Source organism: Diadema setosum, chromosome 16, assembly GCF_964275005.1.
Source record: "Diadema setosum chromosome 16, eeDiaSeto1, whole genome shotgun sequence".
Classification (NCBI taxonomy): domain Eukaryota; kingdom Metazoa; phylum Echinodermata; class Echinoidea; order Diadematoida; family Diadematidae; genus Diadema; species Diadema setosum.
This window is the reverse complement of record NC_092700.1, coordinates 28,289,190-28,316,290: the sequence shown is the minus strand read 5'-3', so window position 1 is coordinate 28,316,290 and position 27,101 is coordinate 28,289,190. Positions and strand designations below refer to the sequence as shown.

At 38.6% G+C, this 27,101-nt stretch overlaps 1 protein-coding gene across 1 annotated transcript in view; it reads right to left on the bottom strand.

Moving 5' to 3' along the window:
- LOC140240008 (uncharacterized) overlaps window positions 1-25,418 on the bottom strand; it is a 43,681-nt gene extending 18,263 nt beyond the window's left edge. The window contains exons 1-8 of the mRNA XM_072319818.1: window positions 25,070-25,418; window positions 17,127-17,331; window positions 15,782-15,904; window positions 12,892-13,011; window positions 12,409-12,531; window positions 11,701-11,823; window positions 10,613-10,821; window positions 1,288-1,333 (exon numbers count right to left, since the gene is read on the bottom strand). Coding sequence (XP_072175919.1) covers window positions 1,288-1,333; window positions 10,613-10,821; window positions 11,701-11,823; window positions 12,409-12,531; window positions 12,892-13,011; window positions 15,782-15,904; window positions 17,127-17,277 — 895 coding nt within the window. The 5' untranslated portion in view covers window positions 17,278-17,331; window positions 25,070-25,418. The remainder of the gene's footprint in view (window positions 1-1,287; window positions 1,334-10,612; window positions 10,822-11,700; window positions 11,824-12,408; window positions 12,532-12,891; window positions 13,012-15,781; window positions 15,905-17,126; window positions 17,332-25,069) is intronic.
- Between the last annotated feature and the right edge of the window lie 1,683 nt (window positions 25,419-27,101).

The following is a 27,101-nucleotide window of genomic DNA, read 5'->3' as shown; positions in this document are numbered from 1 at the left end:
TTTTGGGGGGGGTGTTTTGTTTTTATCTTAGTATCAGAATGTCCTCAGGATATTTCCATCCTGGTAACAGCATAACAAAATACACGGACAATGAAGAGAAAAATAAATTAAGCTGAAAACTCCGCAAAGTGAAGTGAAGGTTGTCACTGCCCTCGAACATTCATTAATTAATTGGATTTACAGCAGCAGTGACCACACATTATTGAGTGTGCGAGATTCTACCATTCAGTGGTGTGCTAAGAGTGTGTATGGGGATTGAATGGGCGGAGTAGTGCACATGTAATAATTAGTGGTATACTCTAACGCAGAGTATAGTAAAGTGCCCTTCAGTTCGTTGGACTTTCAGCGTCATAGTAGTCTACAATTCAGACCTAGCTGGCCCAACATGTTTTCATTTTCATGGTGGCTGAAAGACCTGAACATCACAGCATCTTTACTGTCACAATAACACTGACCACTCTTCAGATGCTACATTCTGCACATATAGCACATGTATGTATCTATTAATACTACTACAAAACTTATTGCTGCTATTCTTGTTATGCACACATATACATATCGTCGCTGGGGTGACAAAACCTCGTATCTCAAAATTGTCAAATGTTCAGGAGAGCGAAAAAACATGGCAGCCAAAGCACTATTAAAATAGTGAATAGGAAAGCCTTCTCTTTGACATGTCATGGTGGCTTCATTTTTGGAGTAAGACAGTTAGGATTTGGCCAAGACATCACTTGACCCATTATTTGACCATTAAGCTAAAAAAAAAAAATTTTGACATTTTTGAGATACGAGGTCTTGTCACCCCAGCGACGATATGTAACTGCAACTTCTCCTGTTGCTGTTGATCACGGACTGCTTGGGCGGCTACCAATACTACTACTACTGCTACCACTACTACTACTACTACTACTACTACTACTACTACTACTACTACTACTACTACTACTACTACTACTACTACTACTACTAACTACTACTACCACTACTACTTACCACCACCACTACCACCACTACTACTACTAACATCATTAATACTATCACTACCACTTCTACTTCTACTACTACCACCAACAGTACTATTACTACTACTTAACTACTTTAAAGCCTACTACTCCTACTATAACCACTACTACTATCACTACTAGGACTACTAACTACAACCACTAACTACACCACTTCTAATCATACTATTAACACTATAGTAGTAGTACTACTACTTCTACTACTACCACTTCCACCACCACCACCACCTCCAATCATTAATTTGAGTTCAGAGAAAGGACTTACCATCTGAAGCCAAGTTGCGTAGAGCAAAACATGCTTGACACTTGACCTAAAAAAGAAAAGATGAAGGAATGGTAAAAAAAAGAGAGTTATTAATGAAGACATATTTGCTGAAAATTCAACCCCCCCCCCCAAAAAAAAAAAAAAAATGATCATACATTGGCGTAAGTTTCCGTCATGTATGTTTGTATTTTGCACATATGAGCATCCATGTGTGTGGGTACAGTTGTCTCCATGTGTATTAAGATCATACAGTGATAGTGAATGGTCACGAAAGCTCCAGAAGGATTATAATTACGGCTATTGCAATTCTACTTGCTCACCTTGGCCTCAGGCTGAAGTGAAATGGAATATCAAGAGGGCTACTTAAGCATTTGCAGTACAAATTTTACTCTTAATAGTCTAGAATGGTACGGGACAAAGCACACACCACATGCTATTGTACAATATGAATAACAAAGTACATTGGAGGTAATATCCCATGAACAAATTTGCAGTCACACTGCATGACCACCCACTATCACAACAAAGAATGAATTGCATGATACCAATTCAATCAGTTGACCACAAATAATGTCAGGAATACTGTACACTACTGTAAAAGTTGAAATTTCCACGGTGTTGAAATTTTTTGCGCATTTCGCGCAAGCAGAATCTAGTGCGAAAATAAAAGCACACGAACATTTTTGCTTGCCATACATTCTAGTAGTTTATCGTCTTTATTCCGCGGAATTAAAAACATGCAAAAGCGCGCAAAATTTGTCACACGAAAATACCCTCTTTTACGTACAGGTATGACTTATTTAAGACAGTGAAAGAGTCTTCTCAAATCACAAAAGGGGATGAAAACAAAAAAGATGGAAAAATGTGATTTTCAAAATTGCAGTTTGATCTTCTAGTTACCAGGTATAGATAAAGTGACTGTGGTACAGATGCAGCACATTATCCTGTGATTCACTCGAAAGTTTGTTTAACGTGCGTACTTTGTCTAATTCTTTGATTTTCAGCCATGCTGATTTCCCATAGAAATAAGGTATTACTCTATCAAACTAAGTAATTTAAATAACAAAGAAGATTTTATTCATTAAAGGAACCTTGAACAAGTAGTGTGGAATAGCGCTCTACACCTATTCACAATAATGACGGGAGTTTGATATTCTCAATCTATCTGGATGATAACTTCCCTTTCAGTAAAGTTTCATCCCTACAAAGTGAAATAATGAATAATGAAAGTATGTTATAATTGCCATATTTTGGTGTTTGTTAATTTTTTACTTTATTCAGTCTGAGGAGCAAATTACCCAGAATTTGACAGCAAGTTATCTTGTACTTTGTTAAATTCCACTCATAAAAGGACAGGTGTAAATTGTAACTTGGAATTTGATGTGAATGTGAAAAAGAGATGAATTTATTTCAGTCACATTTAAAGTCTGCATTAAACCACAGACAAATCATCTGCTGAGTCACACTTGTCACTTTTCATCATGATAGAAGGCGCTAAAACGAGACAGATGGCTCGCTTCGGAGTGCTATCATCCGGGCACAGACAACTGCCATGTCTGCCGCCGATCGTCCTCCATGCTCGTTCTGGCCGCCTTCCAACATCGCGGCGGTTGTCGTCGCCGTGGAATTGAAGACGCTGATGCAAGCAGTAATTAATGAGCCACAGGAAATCCCCTTTTCCCACTGCAAGTAATCCCCATTTTGCAACCGCCAGAAATTTGATGCACAGTACGAGAGAGAGATTTTATCTCCCATCGAATCTCTGACAGCGATTGCAAATCATTCATTGCACAACTGAGGCATATTGCATGTGTTTCAAAACTGCAATGCATAAACTGACTGAATCTTGCTCTCGACACGTAACGATCGTTGACAACGTGTCTGTCCATAGACAAGCAAAGTCCGCTTCAATCTAAATGTGCGTAAATCAGTACGATTCTAAATATATGCCGTGTGGAACGTCGCAAATCTCAAACACACTCTCTATTCAAACGGACATGACTTCATTTATTTGTAGCATTGGTCTGTATATCATTCATAAACATACTTTTCTGTCACAAAGACAAGAGAGAGCCCATGATAAAGTATGGATACATAAAATTCTTGGACAGGATTAGGTGCAATGTATTGTAAAATCCCGGCTGTTTGTGAATACATTTGCGAATTACTCAGCTATAACTGAAATATGTGTGGATATCTTGATTTTCAAAACCTATTGCACATGAATGCAGGTTGTTCTAAAGGTGTACTAAATATATGAAAAATTACAATATTGTCTGAGGCAAAGTTGTTAGAGTGACTTTATCTGAACACACACACACACACACACAAAGAATTAAATACAATACTCGTGAATTTGTAAAATTTAAAGGAAAATTTCCCACCACTTACAATTAAGTCGTAAAAAAGAAAGAATTAAATATTATGAGAATGTCTGACAAAAATTGGATTAACACCTGATAAAAATTAGGGAAGTTATGAAATTGTGCAAAGCATTTCTCAGACATTTGATAATATGCAAGTAGTTGTGCTGATGTTGCTATCACCTCATGATTTTCCACCAGTATGATCGGGTACAAAAAAGAAAAGACAAAAAGTGAATTTTCTGCTATAAAAGTATTAAGTATCATGTCATTCCTGGCTGAATGACTTCATACTGACTGTTCAGGAAGTATTTTGTATGAATTACCCAGATTTCGAAATTTCGTAACTTTAATACTAAATTTTTGTCTGATTTTGATTAAATTCTTATTATTCTGCTAATAAAAATATTACTCTTTCTTATAAGACTTCACATTTGTTATATCTAACTGGTCAGAAATTTCAATTGAAGCCTTCCCTAGAGTACCACAATATTGATATAAAAATGGAAATATGGTCATTGATGATACAGTTCAATTAAGCATAGAAAAAACTTCACAACAGCAACCAATATATGATGTGAGAATATTTGTGCAGCCACCTATGGGTGATGCGCCATTCTCCCTGAATCACAAAAATACAATACAGCTTCTGCATTGCATTCTCAAGTATGACCCCAACAGCATTTACACAATACACTAATAACAATAGTATGATACACAGTTTGTCTATCTCAGGCTGGTGAGGAGGCCAAAATGGGAGGAATATGGCTGAAAACAGTCCTGTAGTGGAGCCGTCGCAGGACAGTGGGTATAAGGCCACGGTCTCTAAATTTCTATGTCCCTGGTTCGAGTCAGCTGGCAGCAGCGGTTGTGCCCCCAGGAGAGGAATTTTGTCCCCATTGACTAGTCCATCAGAGGGGAATTACAGCAACTAGTAAATGAGATAACTTTCTCATAAAAGTTCAGTGCTTCTTTAGTGGCCACATAAATCTCAAAAGACATGGGTCGTGTGTACACACCCATGAGGAAGATGATGCTAAGTCATCTCTGTACTCTGCGGAAATTGACGTAACAGTCTTCTACAACCCAGGACTGGTTCTTGAATAGAGAGAATATTTAGATTTTTCCAAGCAATATGATGAAGCCATTTCATCTTTAATCATATCCACTGTAACTGTACTCTAGTAAGCTCAAATAAAAACAGTATGCAACATGATGTCACATTGAATTCTATCATGAAACTGTCATACACACACCAGAAAAATCCCTTCACAACTAAAAAAAAAACCAAACCAAAACAAAACAAACATCATTCCAGATCACATACTATAAAAAGTTGAAATTTTCACATGAGTAATTTTTTGCACTCAAGTAGGTAAAATGTACCTTAATTTTGCAGATTAAAATAATAAAATATTACATACTACAAGCAAACACATGTAATTCAATGATTACAGACTCAGATTCAGCTAGTAGAGCATCTGATATAACACTCCATGTATACAGTGTAAACACACAACCTGCTCACAATAGCATTCTACACACAATACTGTGTACATAAGCCACCAGTCCGCAACACTCGTATCAAGCCCCAAGTGGCACAAATAAAAAACAGCACTAAATACAATTTTAATGCATCTGTTCATGATAAAAGACAGTTAGCATAAGTAAATACCACCAGTCAAAAGAAATACACTCCTATAAAATATTTGTATGGTAAGGCATGCTGAGCTGTGCAGCTAACTGAAAATTTGGATAAAACACAATGAACAGAAAGGATAGTTTTTTGACAGTTATGAGAATCAAATCAACCATGACATTCACCAGTTACTGTGGAAATTGTCGCTCTTAATTGTGATGCTTTCAGATAAATGGTGATACTTGTTTATATTTCACACGCTTCCTCTAATTCAAGTTAACAAATTGCATCACTTATTTACACATTACTTAAGCCCGAGAAACCAAATTTCTGTTGTTTGGTGCTGTATCATTTCATCATGATTTGTACTATTCTATTTTAGTCTTTCACAAGGTAAAATACAAAAAAAAAAAAAAAATAATAAATAAATAATCTCTTTCACTGAAGCAGTACACATTAATTGCTTTTGGGTGCAGAATTTTCAAAGATCTCTTGCTAGATTTTCAACTGAATTTTAAATTGGTACCACAAATAAAAAGATATGTAAAATGTAACCCACTCCATCTCCAGCGTAAGATATGCTGCGAAAATTCAAAGGTGCCAATTTGAGGATTACAAAGATGATCACTTCTGCAGTAAAAAAAAAAATAAAAAAATAAAAAAATCCCCCTGGAATTGACGGATTAATATTTGAAGCATGGACAAACTGCAATGTCTGCGTTCTGAACCACAGTACTGTCAAGAAGAGGGGCCCGGATAACTGAGATCGAGATGTGGTTGCCAAATTTGTGCCCACCACTTCATTACCCCTTTGTCTACTAGAACATGGTGCATTGTCAAATATAAGGTCTTAGAGATGAGAGAAGCTGGTAGGAGAGGGGTTAACGGCTGACCAGCTGTCAGCTGGCGACACTTAGCCTGCCGAGGTGACGATCGCTGGTGACAACGGTTGGCTACGTGACAAAAAAAAAAAAGGAGGAAATAAAAATCACCTAGCTGGCAGCCATTCCACTTAAAAACCAAGATTTTTTTTTTTTTTTTTTAAATAAAGTCTTCAAGAAATAGTTCAGAACCCTTTGCTGACTAATTACGGAGGTGTTAAGGGGAAAATGTTAAAGGTAGCATTCTTGTTGGGGCCAAAAACTGTGTTAAGGTGACTCTATAACATAGTTTGCTTGAAGGATCGTCATCACTTAATCGAGAAATCTCTAAAACAATGCAGTAACAAATTCTAACAAATCAAATCTAGCAACACTGGGTTATTCAGAACAAAATCCATTGCATCTAATAGAAGGAAAATTTCAAATCTTTAAATCTCAATTTTATTAGACGCTGTGATAATGACCATCTTCAAAAGACTTTTAATTTTCTACAATCAAAGGGGCTCATCTAAACATCACCTGTAAACTCTTTTTGATTTCCCTTGTAACCAGGGAAGACTTGCAAAAGGGAACATGCACACATGAAAAGCTTCTAGAATCCAAAGAACTTTATCAAGGATTTTTGTTTTGTTTTGTCTTGATTAGTAAAGGAACCAACACTGTGTTTGGACCAGAAGGACATATGTCTGGAAGACTTGAATGAATTGGGGAAACTATCAGAAAAAATAATGACTTCAAATATCATTGCTTTTCTTTCATAATCATGTGAAAGGAGGATGCAAAATGGAACAGCAACACCTTTAAGACTAGTGATCTCTAATGATTGAAATAAAAAACAAACTGTACAGTACAGTTTGTATTTTGTTGGTTTGGGGCTTTTTTATGTTTTACAAATTGTAGATAACCCATTAAAAAGTTGGTAGCAAATGAGTTAGTTTTTGAAACTTCTTTGGCATGTCAAGCGACACGATGGTTGCACCAAGCATGGGAGCACATATCACTCATTCGAGCACATGGCACATGGACGGTAGTTGTTAACTAGACCAGAACAAACCCAGAAAATTGTAGATAACCCATTAAAAAGTTGGTAGCAAATGAGTTAGTTTTTGAAACTTCTTTGGCATGTCAAGCGACACGATGGTTGCACCAAGCATGGGAGCACATATCACTCATTCGAGCACATGGCACATGGACGGTAGTTGTTAACTAGACCAGAACAAACCCAGACCATGAGAACAATACCGCGACACGTAAAGACTATAGTTCGGATCTGGTAGCATGCACGCTGCATTTACTGTATGAAGGCAACAAAAGTGTTACAGGCTTTTCAAATATATTTTGTACACACACACTTGTGCATGTGCACACGCGCGTGCACACGCGCACACACACACACAGGCTTGGGCATGTCAATGCATTCCGCGAGAGAATAATCAGCTGTACATACACGTGTATGTATGTAAGCATATGCACGAGAATCTGATTTAACTTAATCACACAGCTGGATTCATGAATCTTACATAACAGTGTCACCTGCAATGTCTGGCACAACTTGGCCCTGTGTAACTTGCTTCTGAGGTGACTTTTTAATAGCCACATTGCTGCACATCTGTTTCAGACACGACTTCTCCCCATTCCCCCCCCCCCCTTTTTTGTTTTCATCTTCGATACTCGTGCATATGGCCTAGGTACAACAAATTTTAAAGTGCATGCTTAACCCGTTGAAGACAAGTCCCGAGTATACTCATGCAGGTACTCTGTATCTACGGTAAATGAGTGTTGTAGAAAATTAGCCCGTCCTGAACGGGTTAACAACATCTGGGTTCAGCATGTACAGTCCATTAAATCCAGACATCCAATATCAACTCGCCCTACAAAACTGCACGGTTCATTGGGATTGTACTCGCTATAAGTGATACAAACTCCAATCTATTTCAACGCAAAACAACAAAAAGTAAAAGGGTTAAAGATGCCCCTTATGAAAAAAAAAAAAAAAAAAAAACTCTGCGATGGCAAGTTGAATTAATAAAGTATGAATTCAAACAAACACCCTAAAAACCGTTAGACTGTATCACAACCGCAGACAATTTTGGGGGAAACAAATATGGCATTTCTGCCTCTATTGCTCTACCGTGACCCTTTAACAAGCTGTCACACCCAAAGGAACAGCAATTGATTGAATCTGTTATTTGTTTGATCTCTAATTCTTACCTAGACATATCATTCAAGCTGTGTACATGTGAAAAACTCTGGTCATGAACATTCCAGGTGCCTTTAAAACTTCCCACTTAACTCCCACAATTGAGATACTTGAAGCCCAATTCAATACCATGCTAAAGTTGAAATAAACAAAGTGAAATAAACAGGCTTGTGTAGGTTTCATCAAATTCTGACCCCCCCCCCCCCCAAAAAAAAAAAATGGAATTCTGGAGTTTTACATGAAGCAATTACTAAATAGTACAGTCATGCAGCAAGCATATAATGTGAAAAACTGATAATGCCACGGCCTCACAGCTTTTACCTTTACATGTAAATTTCTCTCTTTATGATTTGAATACAAAAAGAAAATCTATTTCCATTCTATAACATCTTTCCTGTATTGTAATAACCTGGCCAATGATGACTTTTGTAGTTGCTATAATCAAAGTTATCAACTAAAAACACAATTTTCATCATGCTTTCTGCAAGAACCAATAGGAGAGTTCAGAGCTAATGACATCATCAACCCCCATCCCTTAATTTGCAAATAATGGTGCTGACAAAATCACTAGTAAGTGAAAGCATGCAGGACTCTAAAGACTTGGTGTTGTGGAAACACCACAGAGTAGGAAGGCTGGCCCGACACGGATATATTCAAGAATCCCTGTAACAAATTGCGTACAGCGTTTTCACTGATCTCTTTGGAATTACACACAGAGTTGAAGAATTTTGACTGGAGTCGAGCGTTACCGATGCGCATACGCTTCGATGCACGTATTTGCTGACACATGGCTGACGGGTGCTATTCACGGTTGTCGAATGTAACTCAGTGGGCAGTGAATTAAGATCGATTCAATCGGACTACCCATGTTTCTCCGGGCTACTGGGTCTTTTAATCCGTTGAGGACGAGTCCCGAGTATACTCGTGCAGGTGTCTATGGGAAATGCGTGTTGTAGCAAAATCAGCCCGTCCTCAACGGGTCAAAATTCCAAAGCTTTCTCATCTCCATAGGTGTGCTTTTTATACCCTAATAGCACAGCCAATATATTCTTTATGAGGAGGGTGCTTGCTTGCTGATTTCCATCACAAATTTCACATTTACATACATGCTGCTAAACACACGCATGGAAAAATGTTGATGCAAAACTACAAAGTACACAAAGTCTGTAATGCTGGCATATTGTGACACTACATACCATACTGTTTGAGCTTCTGTGCATACTTCAGCATAATCGAGAATTTAAAAAAAAAAAAATGAGTATCAACACTCATGAAGTCATTCAATCTAATATTATTCATTCCACTGCTAAATACAATAGTAGATCACTGAAATATTTCTGACGGCTTTATTGCTTTATTTCAAGGACACATTTTACTGCTGTGCAATCCTGTGGGCAAACAAAGTTAAATACCAATGCATTCTGTTTGTTTTTCCCAAAGATCTCATGGACACCTATCTTGTTTTGTGTTTTGTTTTGTACAACTCTCCCCTTCCATCCCACCACCCTTCCCTCCCCATCCCACATTCCCCCTTCTCAGCCCTAATAACTGTCCCTCTTCCAATTCCCAACCTTCCCTCTTCCCATCCCCCATCCCATCCCCCATCCTCCCCTTCCCAAGACTCCCCTTTTGCTCTCAATTCCAAACTTGCCCTATTCACATCCCCCACCCTCTCTATTTTCATATCCCACTTTTTCTTTTCCATCCCCATCCTCCCCTTCCCATCACTTACCCTCCCCCTTCCCACCCCTATCCCACCCCCATCCTCTCTTTCAACCCCCCCCCAATCCCCACTTTCCTCTCCTATAACCATCCCTCTTCCAATCCTCACCTCTCCCATTCCCAACCCTCCCCCTTCCCATCCCCCATTCCTCTCCCCACCACCCCTCCCCTTCCCATCCCCACCCTATCACCTATTCCCATCCCCTTCTGATCCCTACCCTCCCACTTCCCATTCCTCACTCTCCCTCTTCTCAATTTCCAACCTTCTCCCTCCCACCCCCACCCTCCCCTTCCAGTATTCCTACCCTCAGGCTTCCCATTCTCCACCTATCTGCACCCTCCTCTCCTATTCCCCACCAACCCCCACCCTCTCCTCCCATCTCCCATCCCCCATCCCCCACCTTCTCATCCCCCACCCTCTCCTCCCATCCCCACTTCTCTTCCCATCCCTCACCCTCTACCTCCCCACCCGGATCCCCATCCTCATATGGGTGGCAGTGAAGACAGAAGAGTCTGTTACCTTGTCGGCAGGTGAGCTGAGAAGATTGATGAGTAACCGGATGACCTGGTGGTTCCCCTCCCTCACCACGGCGACGCGGTGCTTGGCGTCCACTGCCAGGTTGCTCAGCGCCGCCGCACAGTAGTATTGGATGTCGGTGTCACGAGACTGGAGCAGGGTCATGAAGGTCGACACTGCACCGTGATTGACTAACACTGTCCTGTTGGAATCTGCAAATCCATAAAACAGGGTTCTGATATTAGAGTGTGAAAAAAAATATAAGCATCTGTACATTTGATCTACTTTAAATGAGCACACAGAGCCCTTTTCCATTAGCTATTCTGCATTATTTGACCCTGTGTAAGTCATATCAACAGTACATTTCAGTATTTCTTGCTCCATCTGGAGTGTGCTCACTCAATCACAACACGACTCCCTCTTTTACATTCACACAACATGTGCTGTTCCATGCTGGTAACAATACCCTACGTCAATTCTTTCAATAAACTGTATGGATTATGCTATTACAGAAGGGATGAAAATAGCCATTTTTCCAAAATATTGGGTTCATCCAATTGTCAAAAAAACGTGAAAGTGTCAGGATAGGTGTGAGCAGGTTAAGCAATGGATGATAAAACAATAACAGCACTCAAACATTCACCAGAAACAGAATGTTTCATGGACCTCAAAAAATGACTCTTTGGACTTTCTAAAAGTGACCATTTTATCTTTTATATGTGCTCACTCATGCATGACTCATGAGATCACTCTCAAGTGTAGGATTACTTCTATTTAATCATCTTGCTCAACACTTTTTTGTCTAAAGTTATGCCACTTTGAAGAGGCGGTTACTTTTTGTTTATTATGTGTATAATGAAAGAACTGAGGTCTTGAAGTATACAGTCAAACTTGCCCTACAGGTCACCTGTCTAAAGCAGCCATCTGCCATGTATGGCCATGAAAACAATTCCCCCAAGATAAAATGCATGTTAAAGAACCTGTCTATAGCGGCCACCTGTCTATAGTGGCCACTTTTTCTGTCTCCCTTGGGTGGCCGCTATAGACAGGTTTGACTACAATTTCGGAATAAAATCAGTATACATACTGACCTATGTGAGTGAGATTGAGGAGGGCGCCCGCCGCGTTGCGTTGCACCCTAATGTCTGGGGATGACGTCAGGGAGATGAGCGGAGGGACACCATTGCACGAGACAATTGCCATTTTGTTGGTATCTGGGGAGGACAAGAAATGGAGGAAGGAAAAAAAAAAACAGAGAGAGAGAATGATAGAGAACAGATTATCATTATCAGCAGCTCAACCTAAGAGGCTTACAAACTGATCTTTGGTTCTTCTTCCTAGTTCAGATGATTAATGCCGGTGTACTTCTTCTTTTTTTTTTTGGGGGGGGGGGGGTTCAATCTGAGGAACGAGAGAGGAAAACAACGAAGAAGTTGCTATCACTTTCAAAGAGAGCAGACTGCTCTATTAGACTGTCTTTTTTTTTTAATCTTTTGCCGATTTGGCTGAATATGGTCACATTTCTCAGAGAAACTCCTGGACCTCGAGCCTACATACAGTTTGCATAAAAAAGATTTTTAAAAAATAAAACAATGAATAAAAAAGAGGGTAAGAGGAAAAGGCGAAGTGGAAACAGAAACTAGTCACCACCCTTTAATCAGGACTCAGAAATATGGGGGCACTGCTTTGACAATGAAAAATAACATTTCCATCACAACTGAACAAGATATAAAAGGGAGTTGGTTTGGGGGTTTTTCCCATCATTTTTTTTTTCAAACTGTACAGAAATCCATACTTACTTGAGGTAGCCAGCGTCGTGATACAGCCGCAAGCATTGCACTGAATCTCCACATTCTTGGAGGAAAGGAGCTTGATGAGAACGGGTAGAGCTCCACACTTGACGATCAAACTCTTGTTGGACTCTGGTCAGTTTGAAAAGGGCATGAAAGGACGAGAGGGGGGTAGTGTAAAAATACAATTTAGAATACAAAAACAAACATTTTAAAGTACAATGGACTCCCATTACATCAAAGTCCTCAGGAATTGTTCTAAAAATGATATGTATATTTTCATAATCAGGCAACACACAAACACACACTCTAACAAATATACACTGTACACATGTTGCACATGTTGTTGTTTTTTTTTCAAATCATGCTACATTTATGTGCATGAATCCCATGCGCCCGTTTCATTTCTACTGCGATTTTTACCAACATGTGCCTCTTTCCAGAATCTACCAAAAATTAAGTAATATCTACATGTATCTTTCTGTCTCTCACCATGGCCACACAGGGCAAAGTTACTGAGAGCAAGAGATGCAGCCTTCTGCGTCTCCACGTCGTGTGACTCCATGAGGACCAGGATTGGCTCCATAACCTTTGTTGTGATTGGCTGCATTACTGACAAACAAAAACGACAAAAGAAAGAACGAGTTGCCTTGGTAACATGCTATAACAACATTGTAATATGTCTACAGAATATGATTAGCATACATATAATAACTTGCCAGTTGTATTGTAATATCGATTGTACAGTAATCTTAAGACTGAGATCCAATGAAGCGAGTTTAAAGCATGATTACACACAGGATGGATGTGAGCATGAAATGAAAGTGGAACACTGTGAGAAAATGAAGGAGGAAGAAATATCTTAACTCAATACATGGCCATAGCTCCAGGCTTCACTTTATACACAGGAATCCTACATACCGTAGATTTCAATGAATGGTAAGATGTGAGGTTGAACTACTCGTAAAAGTACAATGTACATGTAGCTTTACAGTTTCATTTTTTTATGGTTCCTGATATCTACATCAATGAAAAGAATAGCTGAATGAAATTAATCATATTCACAGGCAAGAATGGATCTAAATAATTACCGTACAAGACAAGGAGGTAGTACAGTACTATGTGACCCATATTTAACATATCGGTCACATAAACCATTTCTGTAATAAATTACAATTATGGATGTTTCTTTTTCCTACAGGCTAGTAACGAAGCATTCCATTCACCTGCTCCCCCCCCCCCCCCATTACATTCCATTGGCAGAAATTCAATAACAAACTGAAGTTCTTGCTACTGAGGGCAAGCTTTGTGGATATTAAGGGCAACTTTTGTGAACACCTCCAGAGCATGGCCAATTTTGGCCTCGCATTTGGCCTTTTGCGCGTTTACACTGAAATGAAGGTGGGCTCGGCCGCGGCCGAGCCTCGCACTGTAAACGGGGTCAAATACACCCAGAGACGTATCAGATGCTGTGTGATACCTCCTTGAATACGCTGTCAACTTTGTACTAACTGAATATTTTTGTGCGAGTAATTTTTTTGTGCTCAGCTGGCTAAGATGAATTTTGCATGTTTTAATACCATGGAATCAAGGGTATGGCAAGCAAAAATATTTGCATGCTTTTATTTTTGTGCTACGGTAGTTTATGGTAGCACGAAATGTGTGAAAAATTTCCACTTTTACAGTATCATGAATCACTGCTTTGAGTACTCAATGCACTCCAAATCAAAATAGATCTGTTCACTGATTCATTCAAATTCATGGATATATTTCACCTAGCAGCAATCTATTTCATCCCCTAAATGCAGTATTCATACTAAATGCAGGTCAAAGTTTGGCAGGCATCCATTTTGCATGCTTTAAATAGTTGATGCTACGTCAGGCAAGGCTCCAGCAAGCTGCCAGGTAGTCAGGAACAACCTTAGTTTGTTATGAAGGTATGCATGAAGTTTGAATACACATGTATGCCAGTCTATTGCTCTGTAGTTAAAGATAATAAAAAGTTTTGGTACCTCAAAAGTTTCCCTGAATTTCCGTGTTTCAGGTTAAAGTACCTTTCATATACACTGTAACTAACACTGTGAGACTTACTCGCCCTAAAGTGCTCTCATTTCTTAGTAATCATGCAATTAACTGCGACCAGCAGCCCCATACGCATAGCGTAATGGGGCTTCGCATTGTAGCATTCAGGATCATGACAGATTTAGTATTGCGGGTAAATATCAACTTAAAATCCAAAAAATTCTTCAATTTGAAGACTTACCAATTAAGTTGAAGTATTGAAAACAGGCTTCGGGCAACGTTTGGTTCTGCCAATAGCCCCTTTCTGTTCGAATTGATGACTGAATGTGACTCGGTCGAGAGGACCTTGGGAGAGCTACACGTACATACACTGATTACTACGGCCAGCGCATACGCACACATCACATGCGAACAAATTTCAAATCCATGAACGGATAAGATGTTTGTGTGCACATGGGTTGGCCGTCAATTCAGTGTAGCTCTCCCAAGGTCCTCTCGACCGAGTCACATTCAGTCATCAATTCGAACAGAAGGGACTATTGGCAAAACCAAACGTTGCCCGAAGCCTGTTTCCAATACTTCAACCTAACTGGCAAGTCTTCAAATTGAATAAATTTTTGGATTTTAAGTTGATATTTACCCGCGATATTAAATCTGTCACGATCTTGTAAGCTACAATGCGAAGCCCCATTTAGCTATGCGTATGGGGCTGCTGGTGGCAGTTAGCTATGTGTATGGGGCTGCAGGCTGCTGGTCGCAGTTATCATGCAATAATGGTTTCGTACAATACGTGTACTACCTCGCCGCCATACGGCGGCGGCTCTGGTACGAAACCATTATTGCATGATTACTAAGACATGAGAGCACTTTGGGGTGAGTAAGTCTCACAGTGTTAGTTATATGAAAGGTACTTTAACCTGAAACATAAACTAAGACAAGGAAATTCAGGGAAACTTTTGAGGTATCTAAACTTTATATTATCTTTAATCATTTGCATCACAGCAAGGTTTCTGCACCCATTGGAAAAGGCGCTTTATAGACATCAATTGATAACTGTCATTTAATATCATTATCATCATTAAAGTTTGTGCAATAAAATGACTTTGAGCCATGCACTAGAAGTCATATTCTCAGCATTCCCCATGAGCTATTCAACTACTCCATGCGGATTCATAGTGCCAACTGCTGGGATGCAAGTTTCAGCACGGGTAGTAAATTGTGTCTCTTCTCTAAATTTATGTATCTTAACTTTGTTGGTCCACATAATCCAGAATACAGGTGAAAAAAACACACACAAACACATACACACATGCACACACACATGTATATACTAGTGTACACATGGTTATGTAAGACTCACATCTCTCGCTGATCTCCGCAAGACAGAGGGCAGCAGACCGTTGCAGGTCGGCATTCTCCGAGTACGTCAGCGTGCACAGCGCCTCCAGCCTCTCTTCCGATATCGTTGGTTTTTCCTCGCATTCTGCAGGTTGACAGATCACAGATCAGTCACAGCGCGGAAAAAACAACAACAAAATAAGCCAGGCTTTGGAAGCACGAGGCATGCCACTGTGAAATGGTTGAGATTAAATGCTTCGCGCGATTGCCCCCAAACTCTTAATCATGTATAATTAGTGCAGCATGACTTTAAATACTATGAGGAATGCAGAAATCACTTGTATTTGGTCGTCCATAAAGTCTGGGGCGGGGATTACAGGTGTAGCTAAAATAATATGTGAGGTCAAGGAACTAACCTCATACTCTACAAGTCACAGAACAGAAGATAGATTGAAGAAACGGTCAGGCTTTGGAAATGTGTGGCATGCCATGAGAAATGGAAGAGATTAATAATGCCTCACACAATTACCCACACACAATGTATGTACACATACCTGAAGAAATGTTTATTAACATTGCACTAGCCCTTCAAATTTCAACAGTAACATGAATGAACACAGAAAGCACTTGTGATTGGACATCCCTGAAGTCGGGAGTGGTGGCAAGATGCTTGACAAAGAATTCTGACGTTGTGGGTTCACACCATTGTGTTGTGCAACTAAGGTACACAGTGTACATGTATGTTCCCACATCTGATCTTCCTCCTCCTCCTCCTCCTCCTCCTCCTCCTCCTCCTCCTCCTCCTCCTCCTCTACTTCCTGTTCATCATCTTCTTCATCCTCCTATTCTACATCCTCCTTTTCCTCACTCCTTACACACTTTCCCATGTCCCCCGCATCTTAATCGTAATCAATATACAGTGTAGAGTGTATGCAGGATCATAACCAATTAAAGAGCAACCATGCTTAAAGGGGATGGCTAGTAACCGATCAGTGGGAATCAGTGGGAATGCTGAGGGATGATTGTTCCAATCCTTGTGGGATTCATTTAAGAGTACATTATATATCTACTGTTGTGTGAAAATCATTTGCTTCAGAACGGTCTCATATTCAAGTAATGTGCAGATTAATGCCCCGTCACTGACCAGGCACCCTAACCTGGAAACATTAAATTGCACACTATTTGATTATGAGACCATTCTGAAGCAAATAATTTTCACACAAAATGTACTCTTAAATGAATCCCACAAGGATTGGAACAATCATCCTCCAGCATTCCCACTGATTCCCACTGATCAGTTACTAGCCATCCCCTTTAAGGTCATCACAAACAAGGTCTTCCTCCCATAGAAACATGATGTCACTAACCTCTGTTCAGGTAATTTAACAGGTCCTTGACCGCCTCCCTCTCCGTATCCAGGAGGAGGGGCTCGTAGAGGTCGTCGTCATAGTGACGGTACGCGCTGTAGCATCCACAGCAGCAGCACAGGGAGAGCAGGTAGTCCAAACAGTTCTCCATCTCGTCCAATGGCTGGTTACCACGGCGATGATGCCTTCCTGGCAATGAGAAAATCTGGAACACCAAGGACAAACCTCTTTCATAATGTATTCAAATCCCACCCATAATTTCTGAAGCAAAGGCTATTTCATAATTACTTTATAAACGTTTGCTATCTAGAGGATTGCCAAAGTTAGCAATAATATAACTGATGCATAACATGCATCACAATAGATGAAGGACTTCAATACATTAGGTGATTTTAAAAAAAAGTCTGTAATTGTCAGGATGGAACTTGAGCATGTCATAACACTCTGACATGAACATTGTTGGCATTGTTTCATTGAAGCACATACTGTACATAACACACAAACAAATTCAAATTAAAGGGATGAATAGATAATCATAAAACCACCTATGAGATATTAAAGAGCATACAATTCTAAGAGAAATTCAAAGTTTGTCTGATGAAAATCGGTTTTGAAATGGCTGGGACATCCAAGAACAAAGTAAAACGAAGCGATCCTGAAAAAAGGTACATCCCACCTTTTATCAGGATTGCTTTGTTTTGGATATATGTATAGCCATTTTAAAAACCAATTTTCATCAAATAAACTTTGAATTCCTCTTAGAATTGTATGCTCTTTCATATTTCATAAAAGATTTAAACAGTTGGAAACCTGAAGCTCCATCCTTCCCCAAAACTATATCATCCCTTTAACCTTTCCATCATGAACATCACAACATGAGCCAAAAGTTCAGCTTGATGTCTACAGTGTATTAAGAACCAATCCTTTTCTCTTGTTATCATAGTCAGGGTCACGGTGACCATGACATTTAAGGTCCCTTTGTTCCTACACTACAGCCACACAGCAATGCACACATATGTTCCAATTATATATCAAGGATGTACTAGGCAAGGTTATATGAAATAACGTGGCACATTTAACAATAGTTTTCTGGTAAACACTGGAATAACAGCTCTCCTGATATGCAAAAAGAATATAGTGCAATATCAGGGTGAGCACTACATATTTTTTTTTTTTTTTACCCCTTGCTCAGTAAGGCAGGCAGATTTTCTTATTGTTGCATGATCCACGTGTGCGAACATGAATTTTACTTGCTCAAAAATAAAGTCCAAAGAGATAAGAAAATGATATAGAAATTCATTTGCACGTCAGAGCTTAATAAAACACAATCATTTGAATGAACAGCACATGTTGATTCGCATGCTTAAAAACACTGGAGTAACAAAATTTGGTTCGATCCAGTGTTGGGGTTGCATTGCTTTGCTTTGTACATCCCTGCAATGTCTATTACTGTTTGACCATGGACCTGTTTATAAAGACAGCTATCTTTTAATATTCTTTTTCATCTAGAAGAACCGAAAGATACTAATTCTCTTTTATACCTTCTGAAGCATCAAGACCAATAATGTCCATAAATATGCTTTTAAACCAATCGACAAAGATTAAGTCGTAGCTTGTAGCCCAAACTAAACAGGCAGAATTGACAATTCTGGCTATAGATGGCAAGGTCTGTACGTTACTAATACTATACATGCAGTAACTGGCTGCAAAATTTTGCTTCAAATGAAATGACAATGGGGGAGGGGCAGGACCTTGATATTATACCTGATTAACCCTTCTGAGGGTTGGTTTTTTTTTGTGTGTGTAATATTGCTTTCTGGTGTTTTTGTTTGTTTTCGTGTGTGCATACAACAATGAGGGTCAAACTGCATGCTCCATTTCAATTCACTCCAGTTCTACAACTTATACCACTGTAACACCTCTCAATGATACATGTGTCCACAATTTCACAATTTCATAGCCATTAGCTAAATGACCGTTTTGTCATTTGTTAGACACAGTGCAAGACCAATTGAAATGAACTCCAGTCCAATGGACATCAATGGCCAGGAATGCACTGGAACTTGTCTGGTTGACTTGAATACAGACAAAACAGCCATCGCACACAATGGTCGTCGCTGTTTACATTTTCCCTTATTACCCGGGGTGAACCCACCATTAGATTTCTATCTTTTCTTTCCTATTTTGAGAAGCTGTACATGGCTCTTGCATGGTCTACTGAAGATCTTAACTTTGAACGCACTGCCCTCTTGACCGGCAATCAATGGCCATTCTGAATCATATAATCAACTTTAAATATTCTTGGATATTATACATCAAACGTTAAAATGGCAGCCAAAATATATGAAAGAATAAATATGAGTTGGTATTTTTAAAAAGAAAAGGGATCTAAAGACAGTTCTTATATTTCATATTGACCACAATGTTAATATTCAGAGTCAGTTATATTATAAATCACCATATTCAGCCCACTTTTAATCAAGCTAGTTTTTGTATGAGGCTGTTTCTCTTCTGTTTCCTTATCACCTCTTCCATTTTGACCATACTTCCAACCTACTCTGCTGATATCTCTTCTCCATCTCATACATTCTCTTCCCTCCCCTTTCTGTGCCCTCTTCCTCCCCCTCTTCCCAACCGCCTCCCATTCTCTTACCCCTTCTCCATTTCCTCCTTCCCCACCCCCACCCCTTCCATCCCTCGCCCACCTCCCCTCCACCTCCCCTGTTCATCTTTCCCCCGTGTTACAAATTAAAGTTTGTACTGCCTCGGAGATCCGTATTGCTGGCAGAGTTTGAATAAATACAACATCCATATTAAAGACCAGGTGGTATGGGATTCCATGCAGTGAAAAGGGTACCCTATTCAGATCTGATATGTGAGAAAATCCATTACTATACAAAGTGCTTTACCACTGATCTCTGTTTAAGTACACACATAGCCAAAAAATCTCAACTACATGTAGAATCGAATGTTACCAGTGAGCATAACACTCTATTCTAGCAGGGGTGCGTTTCTTGTTGTTTTCAAATGTAGGCCTAAGTGTACCTCGACAGGCAGCAAATGAACATCGATTCAATCAGGCCAACCTCTCCTACATGCAGCTACTGGGCCTTTAAAGTCATGGAAATCCAGCAGGTCATCCTCTGACCTGCTTCCACACCTCTCGTCTCTATCTTTTGCCATCCAAATCACAATCTTTGCAATCAGTGCCACATCGAGAAAAAAAAAAAAAAAAAGAGAGCAGAAAGGAGAGACACTTTGCAAAAGTGGAAACCTTAGCCTTTGCTCCAGGCCTTAGAGGTACTATTTACTATTGGGCAGTGATTTAAAGAATGCTTTTAGAGTTATCTCATTTGATACATACATGCGCAGTTCAGTTGTATCAAAAAAACATCCTATTGTTAAAAAAAATAATAATAAAATAAAAAATTGCAATAAAGCCTAAAATATAAGGAGATATCACTATTTTTTTTCAATAAACCATAACTGAAGAAAGTTCATTCTAGGAACAATTTTATTATTTATAACTATTGTTCACATTTTGTATATTTAATCATACTTAATATTAATAATACTGATTAACATTTTTTTTTCAAATTGGCCGTTTCTATCCCTAACTTATGTTTTAGAACTATTCTAATGCACTAAAAGCTGGGGTTTTGTTTCATGAACTGCAAATGGTAACTAATGCCTTTAATGCACAAACTTTGACCCAGAGCACAATTTCAGTTTGCACAGAGAATAATAATGGGAAGGTACACAAGGCATCATTAGTCTATTCTAGCAACAATTCACACACTTTTGTCTTTAGATATTTATGTGAGCTGTTCATAGATGTTTACTGTTCACATACATGTGGTAAAGACATGCTATTCACACATTTTCACACTCCTTACAAAATCTATTCATCTATTATCCAAGGGCAAGGCCAGTAGTTCTTTTGTACATCATCACTGAGAACATTTCTTTTCCTCAGCTTAAATATCAAACATGGAACCCTTATGGGTCAAATCTGTGATTCTTAGCGATCAAACAGTGGTCCCTTCACTGCTTTATCACAATGCATCGATGTTAACTTTAAAGGGATAGTATAGCATTTGTGGGGACGGCGATTGAGCTTTTAACTTTTTGCAAGAGACTGAAAAACCACTCATGAAATGTTACAGCGCATGCCATTCTAGGAGGAATTCAAAGTTTATTTGATGGAACTCTGTTTTTAATTGGTTGAGCTATCCAAAAATAAGGTGAAACAAAGAGATCCTACACGTAACAAAAGGTGGGTCCCACCTTTTATTAGTATCACTTAAGTGTTTTGGATCTCAGCCATTTCAAAACCAATTTTCATCAAATAAATGTTAAATTCCTCTTGGAATTGCATGCTCTTTCATATTTCAATTAGAGGTTTATCATTATCTCACCAGAAAAGTTAGAAACCTGAAGCCAGGTCTCACCAAAAACTATACCACCCCTTTAAGGAACAGGTGAAGCAACCAGTGCATTAACTGTATCCACAAAATACATTTTGCAAATGTGACCAAGTCTGCTGGGTAAGGTATCATGTACAAGTACAATGTATATTGTATGTATAGTTACTGGAAAACCAGAAACAGCAAGGCATTAAACTTTTGCAAATTGGCTAAAAACATTTAATGCATCGCTTTTTCAAACAAAAACTTGTGTGTGCATTTTATTTACGCGAATATCGGCTTTTGGCAAAATTTGTGAGTTTTTTTTACAGTAAATTACATTGTATACCTGGAAAACACATGTGTATGGTACATGTCTTTAAAAAGAAATTAATATTGCACTGTTTAAATGGCTTTGTTTGCATTGCATGACTGATTTATAAGGTTACTATTCTATAAGCCTGCACTGTAGTTATTATTCACTATCAATATTATATGATATAATCAGAGAGCTTGTAAAGAGAAGATGTACACAGTCAAATAACATTATCTCACTATCATTGTTGCATAAACCCTTTTTTTTTTAGTCACTCAAAACAGTACATTTTATACGTAACTCCCTGTGAACATATCAGATGAAATCAGAAATGTGTAAAGATTGGACTATGACTCAGCCAGACTGTTTTGACAACAGCTGGTAATCTCAGACAGCCCTGGGGAAAGAGGGGGGAAAAAAGAAAAAAGAATTGTTTGGGGCACACTCTGAATGTCATCCTACTAAACTGGGATTGCTGCCAACCAAACATTGTTCCCTAAACTGTAGTGAGAGCAAGTTGGTTTGAACTCCTCAAACCTCCAGGGAATAAAAATCATCCCAGGCAGACATGCATGTGTAGAGATGTGTCAGATTTACATTGCTGCTCATATTTCACTCTCTGCAGATTACGCATGATCTATCTGACCAGGGAATAATTTTTCAAGGTATCGCATAGCAATTTACTATGCACTTTCGACATAACTGCAGGTACAAAATGTCTTTGTGTAGCAATTTTTTCATACAGAATTGTATACCATTTGTTCAAAGTATGTGTACATTTTATATCCATCAGCTATTAGTGCTATTCAATTTTGTAACTTTAAAGGAATCATTCTATAGATGCTAATGCAGTACAATGATCAGAAGACTATTTTCTGTATGTTCAACAATCTTTTGTGTAGCCTGTGGTGTAAAAGTACTTTACTTTCTTGAATAAAAGTCCTACTCTTTTGATAAGCCACTCCACCCATTACTATTTACTCTTTCTTGAGAATCCTACAATTCAAGGTCAAACCAAATGTCTCACAAAGAGAGTTTTATGCACAGTACACTTTACACTAGTATATTAAAGTAAAATTTTATGTGTGTATAAATTATATGAATCATAACCATGCTACACATATTTCACTTCACTGGCATGTGGTTTCAAAGCAACAAAGATTAACAAAAGTCTGCCTCGGCTTGGAAATTTCCTTCGAGTCTTTAAAGGGGAATGGAACCAAATTGTGGATTGAGTGAATGCATCTCAATATCTTTAAGGAACACATATCAGAATACAAGAGTTTGAGGAAAATTGGAAAATCTGTTCAAAAGATGAGAAGACTACAACAATTTTTGACATCATGTAAGCACAGCAATGTAAAGAAATATAACATAAAATTTAATTTATTCTTATTTTCTAGCATTATAAGAGCATTATAAAAAAGCATTACCTCTTTCAGAAAGCAAGGGGGGAATAATTTCACCCTATATGTCAGTAATCAAAGTTGAGGGAATGTGTACTTTCAGGTTTAAGAAGTATCAAATTTTGCAGAATTCTCTCCATATTTTTATCCCTAAAATAAAAATAACTATTTCATAATTCTTTACTGTTCAACTGTGCAAGGCATAAATCCCTTACACTAACAGCAAAAGTGTAGGCTTGAATTTGTGCTGCGAAGTATTGGCAAACCTATGATGCTGATGTGATAAAAATATTGATCTAATGTAGCAATTTCATATGCACAAAGTCATTATTACAAAACGCAGATGTTTTGTAACAATTCATTGATTTTCTTCTTCGCACAGCAGCTGTTCTTATCACATCCCAGCCAAAAATAAATCATTACGATTGAAGTTTATTACATATGCCCTCTTTTTTTTCCAAATCAATGCAACTTTAATACACACTACATAATGACGAGAGCAGTGCATTGTACATGTCTCTCCGGGGCTGTAACCATTCAACTGGACAACAATACTCTGTACTGCTTTTTTTTTCATGAGTCTCCCATCTCACAATAGCAGATGGGCACATTTTGTTGGGACTATAATGCAGGTACACACATTAGCACATTTCCCTAACGGTGCAGAAAAAATTGCTAACTGCATAAATCATGTACACGTTCTTTTCTATGGCCAGAAAAATCAGGGGAAAAAAAAAACAAATAATAAAACCTACCAATAAATGGAAATAGTGGATCACGTAATAGACATTACTGAGAATGAATGATTCTTGGAATCGTTCTTCTGTATTCTATGTCAGTGTTGATGTCAAAGCATGTAACATCAAAGTTTGAAATGGATACACATTGTATTCTGGCTGCTGTCAGCAATATGATTTGCTTGAGATCTGCAACACTGTATTTTTCAAACGCTGAAAAATCTGAACTTTTTTTTTCTTCTATAATCAAAGCGATCCAAGTCGGATAATGGTTGTATTTTGTAACATAGAAAATCCCAAGGATGCAAACAATGATTTAAATGTCACAGTTTTTCATGTGGTGCAAATAACATCATAATAATGAAAAGTAGGTGATTTGCTCCAGTTACAAACACATTGGTGTCTGTTTGAGTCCATGAATACACCAGTGAAATTATGTCAAAGTTGCATTTTAATATTTTCCTCCAAGGAAATTGTGGTTGATAACTACAGGATACCCTGTGTGTCACATCTTTTCAGACATTTCATGCTTTTCATTGGAAAGGCTTATAATGTCATAAAATACATCTGTTCTGCTGAAATTTTAATACCATCTTTACGCGTACTTTAAGATAAATCACCTTATTTATGTGCAAATTTTGACACAGGATTCTTATTATCCTCCTTGTACCCGGGAATGCCAACCTTAAAACGACACTGCAGTGACAAAATGTGGCACTTGCCATACACATTTAAAGGGCATTTCTGCAAAGGCCCCGTACAGCTGTACCTTAATAGGCAAATTTCGATTCATTCTTGTTGCCCCGCGGTGCAGGTTTATGGATTTGTAGCATCGTGATCACATAAAATTGATCTTTTGAAAATGAACATATATATTGAGATACAACTAGTATCTTACTCTATCAGTATCCTTTATTAAATTCATACGCCAAAGAGGAGAAACCTTAGAAGTCAACAGAAAATTTATAATTAGTGTTAGTACATTTCTATTTTCTTAAAGAATGTACAATATTGTACAATAGCAAAATAAATTTTACATTGCACAATGTACATGTATGCACAAAAATACAATGATTACCTTAGGTATAGAGTGAATCCAGTCGACTCGTAGAATTTCTTCAGTAGACTTTCCCAAGCTCCTCAAACAAACTTTACTCCTCTGCAATGTCTTCAAATGCCAATAATTGTCCAGTTTTTCCACACCTGTGTATGTGGCAGTCAGACAGTCCACTCGCTGCAGACAGTACGGCTAGAGACACTCATGGTGGACGCTATCACAGCTGCACAATTCTTGGCCATCACTTGGGGCTGCTCACCATATTTTTGCAGAATCGGGAACTGGACCAACGAGAGATGGGACCCCAGGCTTTCTTGTCTTTCAATAGTAAGATCCCTCGGACACAAAGTCGTACAAGCTGGCTGCCAGAAGGACAGGACCGAGTAGCTTCAAGCTGCAATTACAAAAAGACCAACAGCGGTAATTACTTTGGACTCTTGCCCTAGCTATACGCAGGCAATAGGGATGGGTTTGAAAAACTGGGCACCATTGAAAACAAATAATATTCCCTTTTGAAAACAGATTTTGCACAAGCAGCCATTCGGAACCAAAAAACTTTTATATTTAACAATAGTGACATGCCACAACAACTCTGTAAAGTTTGTATGAAATGAATAGATAACAGTAATCCATATGCTGCATATTGTGCAAGACTATGGCTATCAAAATAGATCCAAAAAAAAACAATAATAATAATAAATGAGGACCAACTTTGTTTTAGGTCTCTTAAGATTTAAATACACTCAATGTAAATTACAGAAGCCATTTAATATATTGCAAAAATGTCTAATGTGTGTATGAAATTTAGAAGAGAGAAAAAAACACAGTCTATGCAAAGGAGGGGGACATCTGTACATTTTAGAGTCTGAAATATCAGACTACCTGGATCTACAATGTAGGTCAGGAGGAGAGGAGGGTCTATCAGGGAGAGCGTCAGTCATCTTTCAGGCAATCACAAATGGCAGCTCAAAGCTATTAATTCAGCCATGTATTACAATGTATATCCAAAATATGCATGGCAACTTTGCATACAAAAGTGTCAATTCGGCACAAGAGGATCCGTCTGCACCAAGGTTCCCTATTAAAAACAGAATGATAACTACAGATAGTATGAACGCAAGCAAGTGTGAACACATATCTACGTGTGAGTATGTGTAGTGGTCACTCTATTCTACATCTACATCTAATGAGGAATTAGTTCTAGTATTATGCGCTGTCATAACTGCCAGAATCGCACAAGAAGTCAATCTACAAGCACATTGTAAATACCGCAAACTGAATTGTGAGAAAACGATGCATTGCATGGTATTGTTACCATCTGGACTGTCTTTCTATACACACATTTCTTTCACACAACCACCCTTTCAGGCAAACAGATTCAACCTGTTGAATAGCTTTTGCTGTATGTATTATATCATATTTGAACTTTTTACTTTTTTTTTTTATATGTGCTTTACATGCTTGTTGCTCTCGGAATGATAAAGACCTGTTATAACCAATCACTAACTCTGGTCATCTAAATATTCGTAGTGAATGCCCCGCACCAACTGTCACCACAGACAGTGACTGGCAATTAACTCTTCGTGTGCCACGGTGAAAATCCCCTGTGTGCCACATAGTTCTGAGATTGCAATGCATTTTTACGAACACTTTTTTTAAACATTCTTGTTGTAGAAATGTTTACGCTAGACATGCATGAAGCAAAGTTGGAGAGAAAATTCCAAGTTTTGCTGCAAATGTAAATGTGTGACAATTAAGCTATGATAACTTGTCTTGCAAACAGCCAGTACAGCAGTGGCTATGCTATACATGTAATGTGCTTTCTCAGGTCTGGGAGGCATGACTTTTGCAAACACAACCGCAGCTGAAATTTAGACATTACATGAAAAGCCTGCAGGAAACACCACTGAATGCAATCATGAGTGATTTTAAGCATTCATTGTACCTAGGCATTTGGCGATTTATCTATCGGTTTGGGCGGGAATGTGTGTTTCAGCAAAGTATGCGAACTTCCACGCTGTCGACTGAGGCAGGCATGCGAACATGGCACTTG